The sequence below is a fragment of the Symphodus melops genome (genome assembly GCF_947650265.1).
Source record: "Symphodus melops genome assembly, chromosome: 1".
Classification (NCBI taxonomy): Eukaryota; Metazoa; Chordata; class Actinopteri; order Labriformes; family Labridae; genus Symphodus; species Symphodus melops.
In genome coordinates this window covers 1,559,344-1,572,928 of record NC_136691.1, presented here as the reverse complement: position 1 = coordinate 1,572,928, position 13,585 = coordinate 1,559,344, and the positions used below count along the sequence as shown (strand labels likewise).

The following is a 13,585-nucleotide window of genomic DNA, read 5'->3' as shown; positions in this document are numbered from 1 at the left end:
GTCATTATTTGACAATAAACGGTGTTACTGGTTACTTTTAAATTTAATATAAAGTGTTTTATGTTTTTAACTTCCACCTCTTCCTCTCTTAACGGCTAAGTAACGGCTGCTCGGTTAGCATTAGCCACATTAGCTCCATCAGCTATAAACTACAACCGGACACAGAAGCCTTTTATCTTCTCTATTACACGAACACGGTTAAATACACGCAGAAACGTGTGGAGTTTACAGAAGCTTAGAGCTGAAATGTCCTTGTGCAAAGAGTGTAGTTAAATAAACGCTGAGTCGCGTAGTACATCCGGTGACCTTTCACAATAAAACTAAGTAAGTCTTAAAGATCTATTTTTTTCAGCACTTTTATTTCTAGCTAATATATTTGTGGAGATATATTAGTGTATTGTTGTTTTCTGGTAGGCTATGTGAGACTGTATTTTTCATTCGCTTTTTAAATTAGCTGCTTGAAATGTTTAAAAGTTAAACTGCCTGTTGGTTAAATGAAAATGCTGAATACAAAACAGTGGAGGGAACGTTTTTACCGTTTTTAGAATGAAATCCAAATTATATAAATCATGATAGAACATTAACAAATCATCACAATTACAATATAATTTATAAAAAAGGAAATACGGTTATATAAATTTGAATAAGTCACAAACAGTTACTTTTAATTTTGAAAATCCTCTTCTCCACATTTGAAACGGAAATTACGTCGTGACGTCAGACTTCGCTTCCGGGTCACGGCTTTTCTTCCTCACGTTGTTAGGAAGCATGGCGGCGAAAAACAAGCACCGTAAGAGGGCCAAAGCGAGCACTAAAGTGACTTTTCAGCCCGAAGGAGACGACGTGGAGGCCGAGAACGAAGCGGAGGGAGAAAATGGAGAGGATGAAGGAGAAGAAGAGCAAAAAGAAGAAGAGTTCAGTTTGGACGAGGTGCTGCGGCTCGGAGGAACTCAGGTGAGATCAGATGTTACACCTGAAGTTTATCAGTTTTATTAAACGTCACTGTCATTTCTTAAACTTTAAAGGTCGGTTTCAAAGTTTATGACATATGGAAACTACATTTTTTTATTTTTTTTATTTTTATTTAATTTGTATTTATTTATTTATCACATTTAAAAAAAGAATCAAAGACGGAAGACACGTTTGCAATTTTTTTGAAACTCATTTTGATCTTTATTTTGATTTGTTTATTTATTCCGAACATGTAACATAAGACAAAGGTGATCATAATAAACACTAATATATAACACAGAAAATAAATAATAATTGTAAACAGTGAAAAGTGTAGTTCAGAAGGAAATTAAATAATAATAAAATTGTTCTTCTTCTCTCGTTTTTACTTTAGGCTGACTACATCCTGCTCGCCGGCCTGGACGACTCCAACGAGCTCGTCGATGGTGGAAAAAAGGGAGCGATAGACGACCTGGAGGCGGGCGAGTTGGAGAAATTCATCACCAAACTCGGCATTCGGGCGTTCGCGGGGCTGCAGGTCATCCCAGACCAGCCTGAGGGCGACGGCGACGCCGCGGCTGCAGGCAAGAAGGAAGGCGACAAAAACAAAGCCGAGGAAGGAACGTCCAGCGCTCGGCAGGAAGTTAAGAAAGAGCAGGAGGCGAAGGATAAACAGAAGGCGAAGAAGACGTCGGCGGGGAAAAAGGCGAAGCAGAACGTGAACGTGTTTGAGTTTCAGCAGCGGCAGGTCCTGCTCATCAAACCTGGAGGGAAGTGGTTCGACCTGGAATACGCAGCCGAGGGCACGGCGAGCCCGCAGGATCCCTCCGTGGTGTCTCAGTACAAGACGCTCGCTCAGCAGCTCTACGAGTCCGAGGTGGAGCTTTACAAGAGCAAGAAGATCCTGCAGAAAGGAGCCAACTCCAACTGGATGAAGTCTGTCGTCTCCTCCGGCGTGCTGGCTGACCGGATGGCGGCCATGACGGTTCTGATCCAGGACGCTCCCGTGCACACGCTGTTGCACGTGGAGAATCTGGTCGCCTTGGTGAAGAAGAAGGGCAGCAGGAGGATGGGTCTCATGGCTCTGGACACGCTGCGAGAGCTGCTGCTGTCCGACCTGCTGCCGGAGCACAGGAAGCTCCGCCCCTTCGCCCAGCATCCGTTTGACCAGTTGGAGGAGAAGGCGAGTGGGAACAGGGACGCTCGAGACCGCCGTCTCATCCTCTGGTACTTCGAGCACCAGCTGAAGCATCACGTGGCCAACTTCGTGGAGGCTCTGGACGTGGTGGCTCACGACACGGTGGCGGCCACCAAGGCGAAGGCGCTCGCCACCGCCCACGAGATGCTGTGCAACCGCCCGGAGCAGGAGCGGGCGCTGCTCATCCAGGTGGTCAACAAGCTGGGAGACCCCGAGTACAAGACGGCGGCCAAAGCGTCGTACCTGCTGGAGACGCTGCTGCACAAACACCCCAACATGAAGGTGGTGGTGTGCTGCGAGGTGGAGCGCCTCATGTTCCGCGCCAACGTCAGCCCGAAGGCGCAGTACTACGCCGTCTGCTTCCTCAGCCAGGTGATGCTGAGCCACGACGAGGTCGACCTCGCCGCCAAGCTCATCACCATCTACTTCTCCTTCTTCCGCGCCTGCGTCAAGAAGAAGGACATCGAGTCCAAGATGCTGAGCGCGCTGCTGACGGGCGTGAACCGGGCGTATCCCTACGCCGGCGCCGGGGACGAGAAGGTGAAGGAGCAGCTGGACACGCTGTTCAAGGTCGTTCACCTGGTGAAGTTCAACACGGCGGTGCAGGCGCTCATGCTGCTCTTCCAGGTGATGGACTCCCAGCAGAGCATCTCGGACAGATACTACATGGCGCTGTACAGGTAACCACGCCCCCCGCCCCGCCTGGCGCCCGACTCTGATCCTATCTTTTCACCACATGTTTTAATGCGTGATGTTGATTTTCCTCCCGGGCCGCAGGAAGCTGGTCGACCCCGGGCTGCTGTCGTCCTCCAGGCAGAGCATGTTCCTCAACCTGCTCTACAAATCGCTGAAGGCCGACATCGTGCTGCGGCGAGTCAAAGCGTTTATCAAGCGCCTGCTGCAGGTCAGCGCCGAGCAGAACCCCAGCTTCGTCTGCGGGGCGCTCTTCCTCGTGTCCGAGGTGATGAAGGCCAAACCGAGCCTGACCATGCTGCTGCAGCAGGAAGCGGTAAAAAAACGTTTATTTACACGACTCGATGTTTCTACTTTTTTTTAAATCTCCATCCTCCATTTTATAATCTTCATCAAACGGGATGTTTGTCCACTCAGGACGAGGATGAGGAGGCGTTCAAAGACCTCGCCGAAGAGAAGGAGGATGATGATGATGAAGAGGAGCGCTTTGTGGACGCAGACAAACTGGAGGAAGGATCAGAGAGAGCAGAGACCGTGGAGTCGAAGCCTGCGGCGTCCTGGGTCCATCACCAGAACCTGGAAGGTCGCTGAAACACGCCTCAAACTTCACAAATCAAAACTCACTTTTAGTTTCTTCTACTTTATTTATTTATTTATTTGTTTGTTTGTTTTTGTTTCCAGGAAGGAAGCGCAAACAGAGCTACGACCCGCTGAACAGAAACCCGTCATTCTGCGGCGCCGACCACTCGACTCTGTGGGAACTACAGCGGGTGAGGAAACCGGTTTTATATTAAAGGAGCGATTTGTAAAACACTACTCATTTTAACCACTAGGTGTCAGAGTTGAGTCTGTCTGCAGGGTTTAAACAGTCTCTCTTCTTCTTGTGTCTGCAGCTCTCTGACCACTTTCACCCTTCAGTGTCGCTGTTTGCAAAAACCATCCTGCAGGTAAAACTTCTCACCTTTTTTATGTTTGAAGTCATTCATCCACATTGTGTTTAATATTTTTTAATTCACTCCTTCGACTCATCTCAAGGTCAAAGTCATCTTTATTGTCCAATTTATCAACATGTGCTGGACACACAAAAATTTAAAGGATAAAAATAAAAGTTTAGGTTTACCAAACTTCGACGATACGTTCTCGTTATCTGTGTTCGTGTACGGACGGATGGCGCCGCTCTCTTTCACTTTGTATAAACTGTATGTTGGTTTTTTCGGCCCCTTTAGGGAGGATCCATTCAGTACTCAGGAGACCCTCTGCAGGACTTCACCCTCATGCGCTTCCTGGATCGATTCGTCTTCAGGAACCCCAAACAGCTGAAAGGACAACGTAAGAAAATCAGACTTTTCATTCACTTTTATGGAAAATATGACAAAACATAACTCATAACAAAAAAAGCTTTATTTAAATGGCACTTTTTATTGTTTACATATAAACATGCAACATGTTCCTCATAAATATATTTTATAAATCCAGTCCTTCCTGTGAGTCTTGACAGTCTGCGATGAGGGACAAGCTCCGCTCCTATTCGATGTGTGATTGCATGTTGTTGTGGTTTCATGCTCGAGCTGAATGGCGCCACCTGCTGGATCAAAAAAGTCACAACACAAGTCTCCATGAAGGTTCAGAAACACGTCTTCATTTGTGCTCTCGTCTTTGTAGAAAACACGGACGCCGCAGCGATGATGCCCAAACAAAGGTTTTCCACGAAGTCGTTACCCGGTGAGTTACTTCCTCTCCTCTCTGATCACGTGACTCTTCTCAGCCTTTTGATTGGTTTGTGCGTGATAAAAAAACGTTTTTCTCTGCCTGTCAGTGAACAGTGAGGAGTTTCTGTCCAAAGAGGAGGATCAGATCCCCGTGGAGGAAGTCTTCTTCCACCGGTGAGTTTGAAACGACCTCAGGAGAGAAGTGAAATTATTTTAATGACTTCAAAATCAACTTTTTTTTTTTTTTTTTTTTTACTCAACAGTTTCTTCAGGAAGCGGCAGCAGGAGAAGCGTCTCCGTCGGCCACGAAGAGACGGCGACGACGAGAGCGTGGAGGACGTGGACGATGACGAGTTTGAGAAATTACTCGGTGAGTTGTTTTAACGCGTGCAGCTCTCGTCCCCAAACCACGCAGGGAAACGACTTGACCAAACTCTTTTTTGTTTTTGTCGTTCTTTGTGAAGCGTCTTTGAAGACTCTCTCGCCTCGTGGAGTCTTTTCCTTCGTGGCGTTTCTAAACGGATTGATGTCGTGTTTTTTTGTTTTTTTTAACAGATTCCTGCGAGGCCGACTCGTACTTCACCGAGATGGCAGCAGATGATCTGGACTTTGCTGGGTGAGAATAAACAAGTTTACAGGATGAATAAAAAAACAAACAGATCGGTGAGTAAATATTCAGGTCGATCTTGACGGCTGAATTCTCTTCTCTGCCTCGGCGTCCGTCAGTAACGTGAAGAGTAAGAAAGGAAAGAAAAACGCCGGCGACTCGGACGACTCAGACGACTCGGACATGGACGACCTGGACGACGAGGAGGTGTCTCTGGGCAGCATGGACGAGGAAGACTTCGGAGACGAGCTGGAGGAGGACGGGGGGACGTTCATGGATGCTGACGGAGGCGGGGAGGACGACGATGATGATGAAGGTAAGTGTTTGAAGGTTTAGTAACGGGTTTATCGTTGCCGTGGAAACAGCGGACGTTAAGTGAAAGTCTTTGTTTTGTGCGTCTTCTTTCAGTTCCAGAGCTCGACGACACTTTCGGAGGTGAGCACTTTTTTTTTTTCTTTTTTTTTTTTTTTGGTCTTGTGAAAGGGGAACTTTACTTCCTGTTTGATTTCAGCTATGCTTTTATTTTGAAAGAATGGAAAAAGACCCAGTGTCTCTAAACTAAGACACCACTGTGTTTATTCTCTCTGCAGATTCAGACGAGGAGACGGAGCAGCCGGATATCACTCCTCGCACCAAGAAGGGAAAAAGGAAATCGTCGGAGGAGCTCCACGTCTCTGCGTCTTCAGGTCGGTTCAACCGTCTTCAGGCGCCATTGTTTCGTACCGTTGCCCCGCCCCCCTGGCTGTCAGTCACATCGTGAGTAATCATGTTCTGACTGATTTTATCGTCTTCAGGTTCTCAACACGGGAAGAAGAAGAAGAAAGGACAGAAAGACGCCGCCATGTTTGCGTCTGCTGATGAGGTGCGCTTAAGTTTAAAAAAAAAAAAAGATGGGAACAAATCAAAACCTGTTTGAACTGAATTGTCTAAATATATATTTTGTTCTTTTTTCAGTTTGGCTCTCTATTGGACGAAAACGCCGGCGCCAAGTTTGACAACGTCGGGCTGAACGCCATGGCCAACCGAGACAAAGCAGGTAGGAGACACACAGCCGCAGTACTCGTTTTAACCACTAGGGGGTTTTAGAGCGTCACATCTGATGAACGGTTTAAACATTTTAAGTCGACTCGTGAACGGGTGCGTCTGCTAGAAACCTTCAACATGCGAGATGTCCGAGGAACACGATGACACGAAGCCGAGCTGAGTTAATTTATTGAAGCTGGATGCCAGCGTGTTTTCAGTCTCGTCTCCATGGAGACAAAATCCTTCACAACCACGACGCAAATACACGCCACTCACAACAAGTCAGGGATATTCACACGAGGGCGTTTCCTTTGATGTTACTGAATGAGAGGAAGCAGCGTTCGAGCGACCTGCTCTGAGGGCGTCGGGTCAGGGGGGACATGTGAGGCACTTCCTGAACTCCAGCGGTGACGATTCTGGCACGATGTGGTCGAGTGTTGTCGTCCGTGAACAGGAAGTTGTGGGTGTGTTGGTGGATGATGTCTCTGAGGTAAGAACGTGACGTGACTGAGCCGCGTGGAAAAACACAAAATGAGGCGTCTATCACTGTAAAACAAAGATTCACATCACTGAAGTGACCTCACTTTATCCCGAGCTTACTGTGAGTAGTGGACATGTACGCGTTGGCAACTAAACCACCTCCAACGTGTTTCACAATCCGTCAAAAAAAAAAAAAAACCTCAAACATGAGCGCCAGGTCGGCAAAAACTTGAAACATCCGTTTAGATAAATCTGTACAGAGAAGTGTGGAGACGCTACAGAACAAACCATCGGTGACGGTTTGTACAGAGCTCAACAGCGTCAGGAAATGTCAAGAGATTGGAGCCTGTAACCATGACAACCAGCTAGCTAAACACTGAAGTGAAGCACACGTTTGATTTGGCGTTTAAAAAAAAAAACAAAAGAGAGAGAGAGAGAAAACGTCCTTCTCCGTCTGCTCCTGCAGGTCTGAAGCAGCTGAAGTGGGAGGCTCAGCGGGACGACTGGATCCAAGGCCGCGACGCCAAAACTCTGCGCAGGAAGAAGACGATGTTCAACAAGAAGAAGAAGTCGTTTGGACGGGCGAGGGCGGGAGGGAAGGCGTTCGGGAACAAGGCGAGGAAGAAGTAATGGCTGCTTGTTTTCACTCCTGTTTGGCCGACCAGGCCTCCAGGTCTCGCTCTCGGATCCCGTGGACGCCCGCCAACTCGTTGGACTTGTAGTAAACTGGGAGGAGACAGGAAATGTGTTCAAAAGACTTTTTCCACAGCCGGCAGATTGCGTTGTCATGGTGACGTGTATCTATATAAACCATGTACAGAGTTCTTTCATCACATTAAAAGTTATTCATGTTTTCAGATGCAGCTTTTTAAACTTCTTTTCTTTTCCGACTCTCAAAGTCAAAGGAAGCAGCTTCTTCCTTCAAAATAAAACACAAACTTCTCCTAAGCTGCTCCTTTGACCCCTCTGGGCTTCCGTAGCAGCCACATAATCAAAACAATAATTAGAAGCAGAGTGGCTGGTTGCAGGAAGTTGTCAGAGTCACAACTTCGGACGTTTTTGAAGAAACATGAAGTCATTTCAGGGAATCCTTCATAAAGTGTCGATGACAACAAACTCGTGTAATTCTTCCTGTTTCAGATTTCACCTGAGTGATTTTTATTAAAGTTGTCATGACCGTTACCATGGTTACACCTGAGATGTATTGAACTGTATTGGTTATTCAAAGTCAGACGACAACTATCCTGACATCTGTGACGCAGGACGAACGTGTTTTCGTTCTCCGCTCACCTTCAAGTATCGACGGAAACCTCCGGTTCACGCTGCTCCTGAAATCTGCAGGTGAAGAGTGAAAGATTTTAAATCTTCATACAGAAACATCTGAGCGCACACACACTCGAACATCGACCTGAAGCTGAATCCAAACTGAACTAATAAAAACACGTTCTCTCATCATCACGTGTTCAGTGGATACCTGGACTGTTGTTCATCATCTGAAAGAGGCCGTACGCGCCCAACACGCCCACCAGCTCCAGAGCGATCACTCCCTTCATCAGCTTCAGCACCAGAGGAGATTTAGGAGCCATCTGAGGAGACATCACAACTTCAGTGACACGGACAGGAGAGCTCAATGTCCTGAGGGACAAATATTCAGGATTTACTTTCAAAAACAAAAAAAACACTTTGGGTCAAGGAGAGGATTTCACCATGAGTGGGTAGGAAATGATTCTCTCAAGTTAATACCTTTTATTTATTTTTATTGTGATAAAGATTGGTGCCTTTTATTTATTGATAACTAAGTCCATGCACATTTGTTCTGAATTTTTATTCTTTATATTTTGTAGATATTTTTAATATTTATTTTATTTAGAACATGTGAAGTAATAACAAAAACATAATATGAAGAAAATAATACAAATTGAAAATAAAATATGAACTTTTTTGGGGTTCTTAAATAAAAATTTTAAAAAAAGGTTTAAACAATTAAACATGTCTGAAAAGTAGTTTTACAGTGGTGTTTTTTTTAAAATTCTTCTGTCTGTCCAGCAAATGTGGAAAAATAGACAATAAAGATGAGTTTAATTAAATTTAAGACAGGTTAAGTAAAACTAAAAATCCAAATGTCTACAAAGTGTTTGAATAAAATTAGAGGCTGACATTTTAAAAACAATCAGAGAGGTGAGGAAAAGAAATGAGGAATAAAAAAATGGAGGACTTTAAAATTTAAATCTCGTTAAAAAGAATGAAGTAAATGAGCTTTTTTTTCTATTATTGTCTTCAGACTGACGTTAAGAGAAAATCTGAATATTTTATTTTGTTTAATTAAATTCACTGACCTTTATTATTTCACTGTTAGTGGGAGGACAATAGAAACATTAGGCAGCAGTTTTATGATCAGTTCTAGTTTAAGATAATCTCCTCTTCCTGTTCAGTAAACTCACCTTCAGATTCACTGACGAATTTAATCTACAAAAATGAACTCAAACGGAGAGAAAAGTCACCGAAATAATGACACCGTCCTTGTGCTGTGTGTTTGTGCGAGCAAGGCTGCGAAATCTACGACTTCCGGTATACTTCTTCTTCGTTGACGTTTTATGGCGGTTGACACACAACGGATTGGTGCAGTTCCGCCACCTAGTGGTATGGAGTGTGGATCAAACATCTAACATAATTCTAATTTCTATAAACAATAATATAAAATGTAAGAAAAATAATAAATAAAATAAATAATAAAATAAATAATAAATCCTGTCAATTAACTGACTTTGTCCAAGAAAATCTAATCAAATCCTGACTCCTTCATTTTATGAGATCTTTTGTAAGATATCTTTGACGTTCAATTGTACTTTAATTTCTCTCAATTTTTCCACCATTTATCTTCATTTTTAAATCATATTTCTGGCAGTGCATAATAACATTATGTCTCCTCTTGTCCACAGTAATCACATCTGCCCGTGTTATGTTTACTTCGGTATACTTCTTCTTCTGTGGATTTTATTGGCAGCTGGCATCAGAAAAGTGTCATTACTGCCATCTGCAGGATTTAACTATAACGGAACGTTTGCAATGAAGACCAAGAAGAAAAGGTTGAGTTCATGTGAGTTTATTCAGGATGTCAAACTTCAGGTTGTTCACACATCAAATCAGTAAAGTGTGTTCAATGTCTCTCCTTCAATCATTTCATGAACACATTCACTTCATCCACACAATCACTTTGTTTGATCAGAATCTAAACCAGGATTTATCTCCTTATTGATTTCATCAGGACGATTACATTTTGAAAACACCTCAGAGGACATTTTTACATCACTTTGAATATGAACACCAACATTTATTCTGACTAACTCCTTTCTTTAAGTGGGATTTGATAGATTTTATACAAATGTACAAAGTGGTGAGAAGAGAAAATCAGCATGAAAGAAATGTTTGCTGCTCACTCTCTCTCTCTCTCTCTCTCTCTCTCTCTCTCTCTCTCTCTCTCTCTCTCTCTCTCTCTCTCTCTGTCTGTCTCTCTCTCTCTGTCTGTCTCTCTCTCTCTCTCTCTCTCTCTCTCTCTCTCTCTCTCTCTCTCTCTCTCTCTCTCTCTCTCTCTCTCTCTCTCTCTCTCTCTCTCTCTCTCTCTCTCCAGACTCTGAATCAGAACAGAAACAACAGCATATAAATGTATGAACACAAATCATCATTTTCACACAGAGAAATGTCAGTTCAGGTGAACAAAAGTCACGGTGAGCAGTGAAAGATTCCACGGCTAAACAGACACAGGAAGGAGCGTCACTTAAAGACGCTCAAACATTTACAGAACAGACGAGAAGAGGTCAAAGTACCGCCCATAAAGTTTGATTGACAGGTGACGACCATCAGATCTCAGCAACGAGCATGGATAAAAATCAAGTTGAAGATTTCAAACACAGAAAGTTAAACATCTGTCTCCTTAAAGACTTCTGTTTATTTCAGTTTACACAACTCAGCAGAGGATCCACATGAACCATAAAACCCCAGTCCAACATGTAGAGGCTGAGTGAATGTGGTCTGGACTGTGTGGAGGAGAGTCATGGTTTCAGAGATGCTGTAGAAGGACAGAATACCTGCTCTGTGATCCAGGTACACTCCTACTCTGGAGGACTGAGGACCTGAGGCCCGAGTCCCGACTTTGTTGTAATAAAAGATGTAACTGTTGTTCGAACAAAGTAACATCCAAGATTTGTCATTAGATCCAAATCCACACTCATCTGACCTCCCTGCTCTGCTGATATTCTTGTATGTGACTGCTACAGAAACTCTTCCTCTCCCTCTCCACTCCACCTCCCAGTAACAAAATCCATCTGTCTGGGTGACTAGAATAAGTCTGATCTGTTAATGTTACTTTTCTGTTCTCATCAGATAACAACAGCCGTGTGTGTGCTGTGTTTGGATCCAGTGTGATGTCACATGAATATTTTAGGAACTCAGCTCTGGTCATGTAGTACTCTGGTCCTGACAGTAAAACATCCACTTGAGTCAGTGTCTGTGAGATGTTTGTCCATTTGTCTGTCAGGACGTCCTGTAGTTTATCTCTGACTTCTGACACAGCTGCTGTCACGTCCTCAAAGTACCTCAGAGGACGGATCTTGATGCTGGATGAGTGTGTAGATTCACTGAGTGCTGACACTGAGGGGTAGTCCTGTAGAAACTGGATGTGGTCCTGTGTGTGTGACAGCTTCTCCATCTCAGCGTCTTTCCTCTTCAGCTCAGTGATCTCCTGCTCCAGCTTCTCCTGACGCTCTCTGACTCGACTCACTTCAGTTTGCTGCTGGGATCTGACCTGCTGCGTCACATCAGAGCGTCTTTTCTCCATGAGACGGATCAGCTCAGTGAACATCTTCTCACTGTTCCCCACTGTTTTATCAGCAGAGCCATTGATAGCCGCCACCTCCTGTTGGAGCAGCTTCACATCTTTCTCTCTGACCTGGATTCTCTGCTGGGTGTTTAGTCGACTCACCTCGAGCTCTCTCTGCTTCTCGCTCCTTTCTGCTGCAGCTGAGACTGTGTCGTGACCTTTGTGTTGGTCCATTAAACAGAGATAACAGATAGACTGCTGATCAGTGCGACAGAATACTTTCATTTCCTCATTGTGATGAGAGCACATGTTCTCCTGGAGCTTCTTGGAGGGCTCCACCAGCTTGTGTTTTGCATAAGCAGGTATTTCAAAATGAGGCTGGAGGTGATTCTCACAGTAAGAGGCCAGACACTGCAGACAGGACATTCCGGCTTTCAGTTTCCTCCCGGTGCAGACATCACAGGCCACGTCTTCAGATCCAGCATAGCAGGGATTTGCAGGAGCAGCTTGGAGTCCAGTCTTCTTCAGCTCCTCCACTAAATCTGCCAACATGGTGTTTTTCTTCAGGACAGGCCTCGGTATGAATTCCTCTCTGCACTGAGGACAGGTATAGACTGCCTTATAATCCTCTGTATCCCAGTGTCCTTTAATGCAGTTCATGCAGTAGCTGTGTCCGCAGGTAAGAGTCACCGGATCCTTCAGGAGATCCAGACAGATGGAACAGCTGATTTTGTCTTGGTCCAGTTGGTTTCCTCGTTGAGCCATTTCTCCTCTCAGTGATGGTCAAACAGTTCCTCTTTCTCTGGATAGAAACACAGTCAGAGCTCTGTTGGACAACAACCGTCTGCTCTTGTTGACTTGCTGCAGTGAATAAAGTGTTTTATTTCCTGCAATCTACAGTATCTAGTTCACACCCTTCCTCATACCGACAGGTCTGTGACGGGGCGGGGAAAGGGAAACATTTGCATCAGGTGGAGTTCACTGACAGAAAGATGTTCAGGTTTGACTACGTTCCACAAACAGCAGCTTTTTAAAAGAGACAGGGTGTGTCTCATAAACAAAGAGCGAGGACACTGTTTTTTAAATTCATTTAGACAAATGATCATTAGAATTTGAAACACAACACTGTATAAAAATGGAAAACAGAGAAATAAATAAACACAGGGTTTCCATGCCAGCTGTCACATAAATGGGCGGAGTTTACAGCATTTGACAAATCACAGCCATTGACTGGGCTTCTAACAGCAGTGCAGCATTTTCCCCAACTTAGAGCAAATTTTAGTATTGAAAATTGTTAACATGTTATCCTGTCAAGTCATTCCCGGTTCATCATTCAAGCAGCCATGAACACACAACATCATTTAACAGACGAGCAGCGTCACCTGGCCACAGCACGCCTTTAGGTCAGTAACAGGCAGTCAGATGTTGCTCGTGAACTTGGTGTTTCTCAAACTGTCATCAGCAGACTTGCAGGATGGCAGTGTTGGTGACATACCCAGGAGTGGAGCCCCATGATTGATGGACCACAATGAAGACCAGTACCTGAGGACCTTTGCACTCAGACACCGCTACTGCCACACAGCTGCAGGCCTGTTTATGAGACATGAGGAGTACAAGGGTTTCCAGACAAACCGTTCACAACTGACTCCACCGCCTTGGCTTGATGCCAGACCACCGCTGCAGGTGACTCCACTGACACCATGACACCGCTGTGACCGTTTAGTGGGCACAAGACAATGTGATTTGGACAACACAGCAGTGGTCTACTGTCCTGTTCACTCATGACTGTCAGGTGACCTTGCACAGAAATGATGGTCGTCGGCCTTGCTGGAGAAGGCAAGGTAAGCGATACACCAAAGTCTATATGGTACCCAGAGTTCGCTTTGGTGGAGGAGGTGCAACAGTCTGGCAGGCATCACCAGTCAGTGCAAAACAGATTAGGTGATTGTAGATGGCTCAGTCACTGCACGTTCTTACCTCAGAGACATCATAGACCCCATCATCATCATCCCCCAACTCCGCCAGCACACCCCCAACTTTCTGTTCATGGATGATAATGCTCGACCACATCGTGCCAGAATTGTCACAGCTCAACTTCAGGAAGTTGG

General features: G+C 44.9%; 3 protein-coding genes across 5 annotated transcripts; 1 reads left to right on the top strand and 2 right to left on the bottom strand.

The window, feature by feature from the left end:
• Nucleotides 1-734: 734 nt before the first annotated feature.
• Nucleotides 735-7,291, top strand: cebpz (CCAAT enhancer binding protein zeta; the record flags this gene model as incomplete). Of its 2 annotated transcripts, none has more annotated exons than XM_079344975.1 (17): nucleotides 735-954; nucleotides 1,346-2,829; nucleotides 2,927-3,158; nucleotides 3,260-3,425; nucleotides 3,524-3,612; nucleotides 3,736-3,789; nucleotides 4,069-4,171; nucleotides 4,505-4,564; nucleotides 4,659-4,725; nucleotides 4,815-4,921; nucleotides 5,107-5,167; nucleotides 5,278-5,474; nucleotides 5,567-5,593; nucleotides 5,749-5,844; nucleotides 5,953-6,020; nucleotides 6,113-6,194; nucleotides 7,128-7,291. In XM_079344975.1, exons 1-17 carry the CDS (start codon nucleotides 769-771, stop codon nucleotides 7,289-7,291), a joined length of 3,243 nt encoding a protein of 1,080 aa, XP_079201101.1. In that variant the 5' UTR covers nucleotides 735-768. The 2 variants fall into 2 exon arrangements, with proteins under 2 accessions (XP_079201101.1, XP_079201100.1); XM_079344974.1 differs by having other exon boundaries at nucleotides 764-954; nucleotides 5,278-5,480.
• Nucleotides 7,251-9,213, bottom strand: LOC306825005 (protein CEBPZOS-like). 2 transcript variants are annotated; one of them, XM_079345475.1, is made up of 4 exons: nucleotides 9,103-9,213; nucleotides 8,136-8,247; nucleotides 7,952-7,996; nucleotides 7,251-7,387 (listed from the first exon to the last, which is right to left on the bottom strand). In XM_079345475.1, exons 2-4 carry the CDS (start codon nucleotides 8,245-8,247, stop codon nucleotides 7,305-7,307), a joined length of 240 nt encoding a protein of 79 aa, XP_079201601.1. In that variant the 5' UTR covers nucleotides 9,103-9,213; the 3' UTR covers nucleotides 7,251-7,304. The 2 variants fall into 2 exon arrangements, with proteins under 2 accessions (XP_079201601.1, XP_079201600.1); XM_079345474.1 differs by lacking the exon at nucleotides 9,103-9,213 and having other exon boundaries at nucleotides 8,136-8,274.
• A 1,393-nt stretch (nucleotides 9,214-10,606) lies between these two features.
• On the bottom strand, nucleotides 10,607-12,242 carry LOC306833220 (E3 ubiquitin-protein ligase TRIM8-like; the record flags this gene model as incomplete). Its single annotated transcript, XM_079358345.1, has 3 exons — nucleotides 10,607-10,765; nucleotides 11,187-11,525; nucleotides 11,646-12,242. 3 exons carry the CDS (start codon nucleotides 12,240-12,242, stop codon nucleotides 10,607-10,609), a joined length of 1,095 nt encoding a protein of 364 aa, XP_079214471.1.
• Nucleotides 12,243-13,585: the final 1,343 nt, after the last annotated feature.

Excerpts from the sequence above, each read along its gene's own strand:
- LOC306825005 (XM_079345474.1), bottom strand. The coding sequence starts at position 8,259 with ATGTCTCCTCAGATGGCTCCTAAATCTCCTCTGGTGCTGAAGCTGATG. Across the intron at positions 7,997-8,135 it reads GATGATGAACAACAGTCCAG|ATTTCAGGAGCAGCGTGAAC; the intron begins GTATCCACTGAA and ends CTTCACCTGCAG. Across the intron at positions 7,388-7,951 it reads GTTTCCGTCGATACTTGAAG|TTTACTACAAGTCCAACGAG; the intron begins GTGAGCGGAGAA and ends GTCTCCTCCCAG.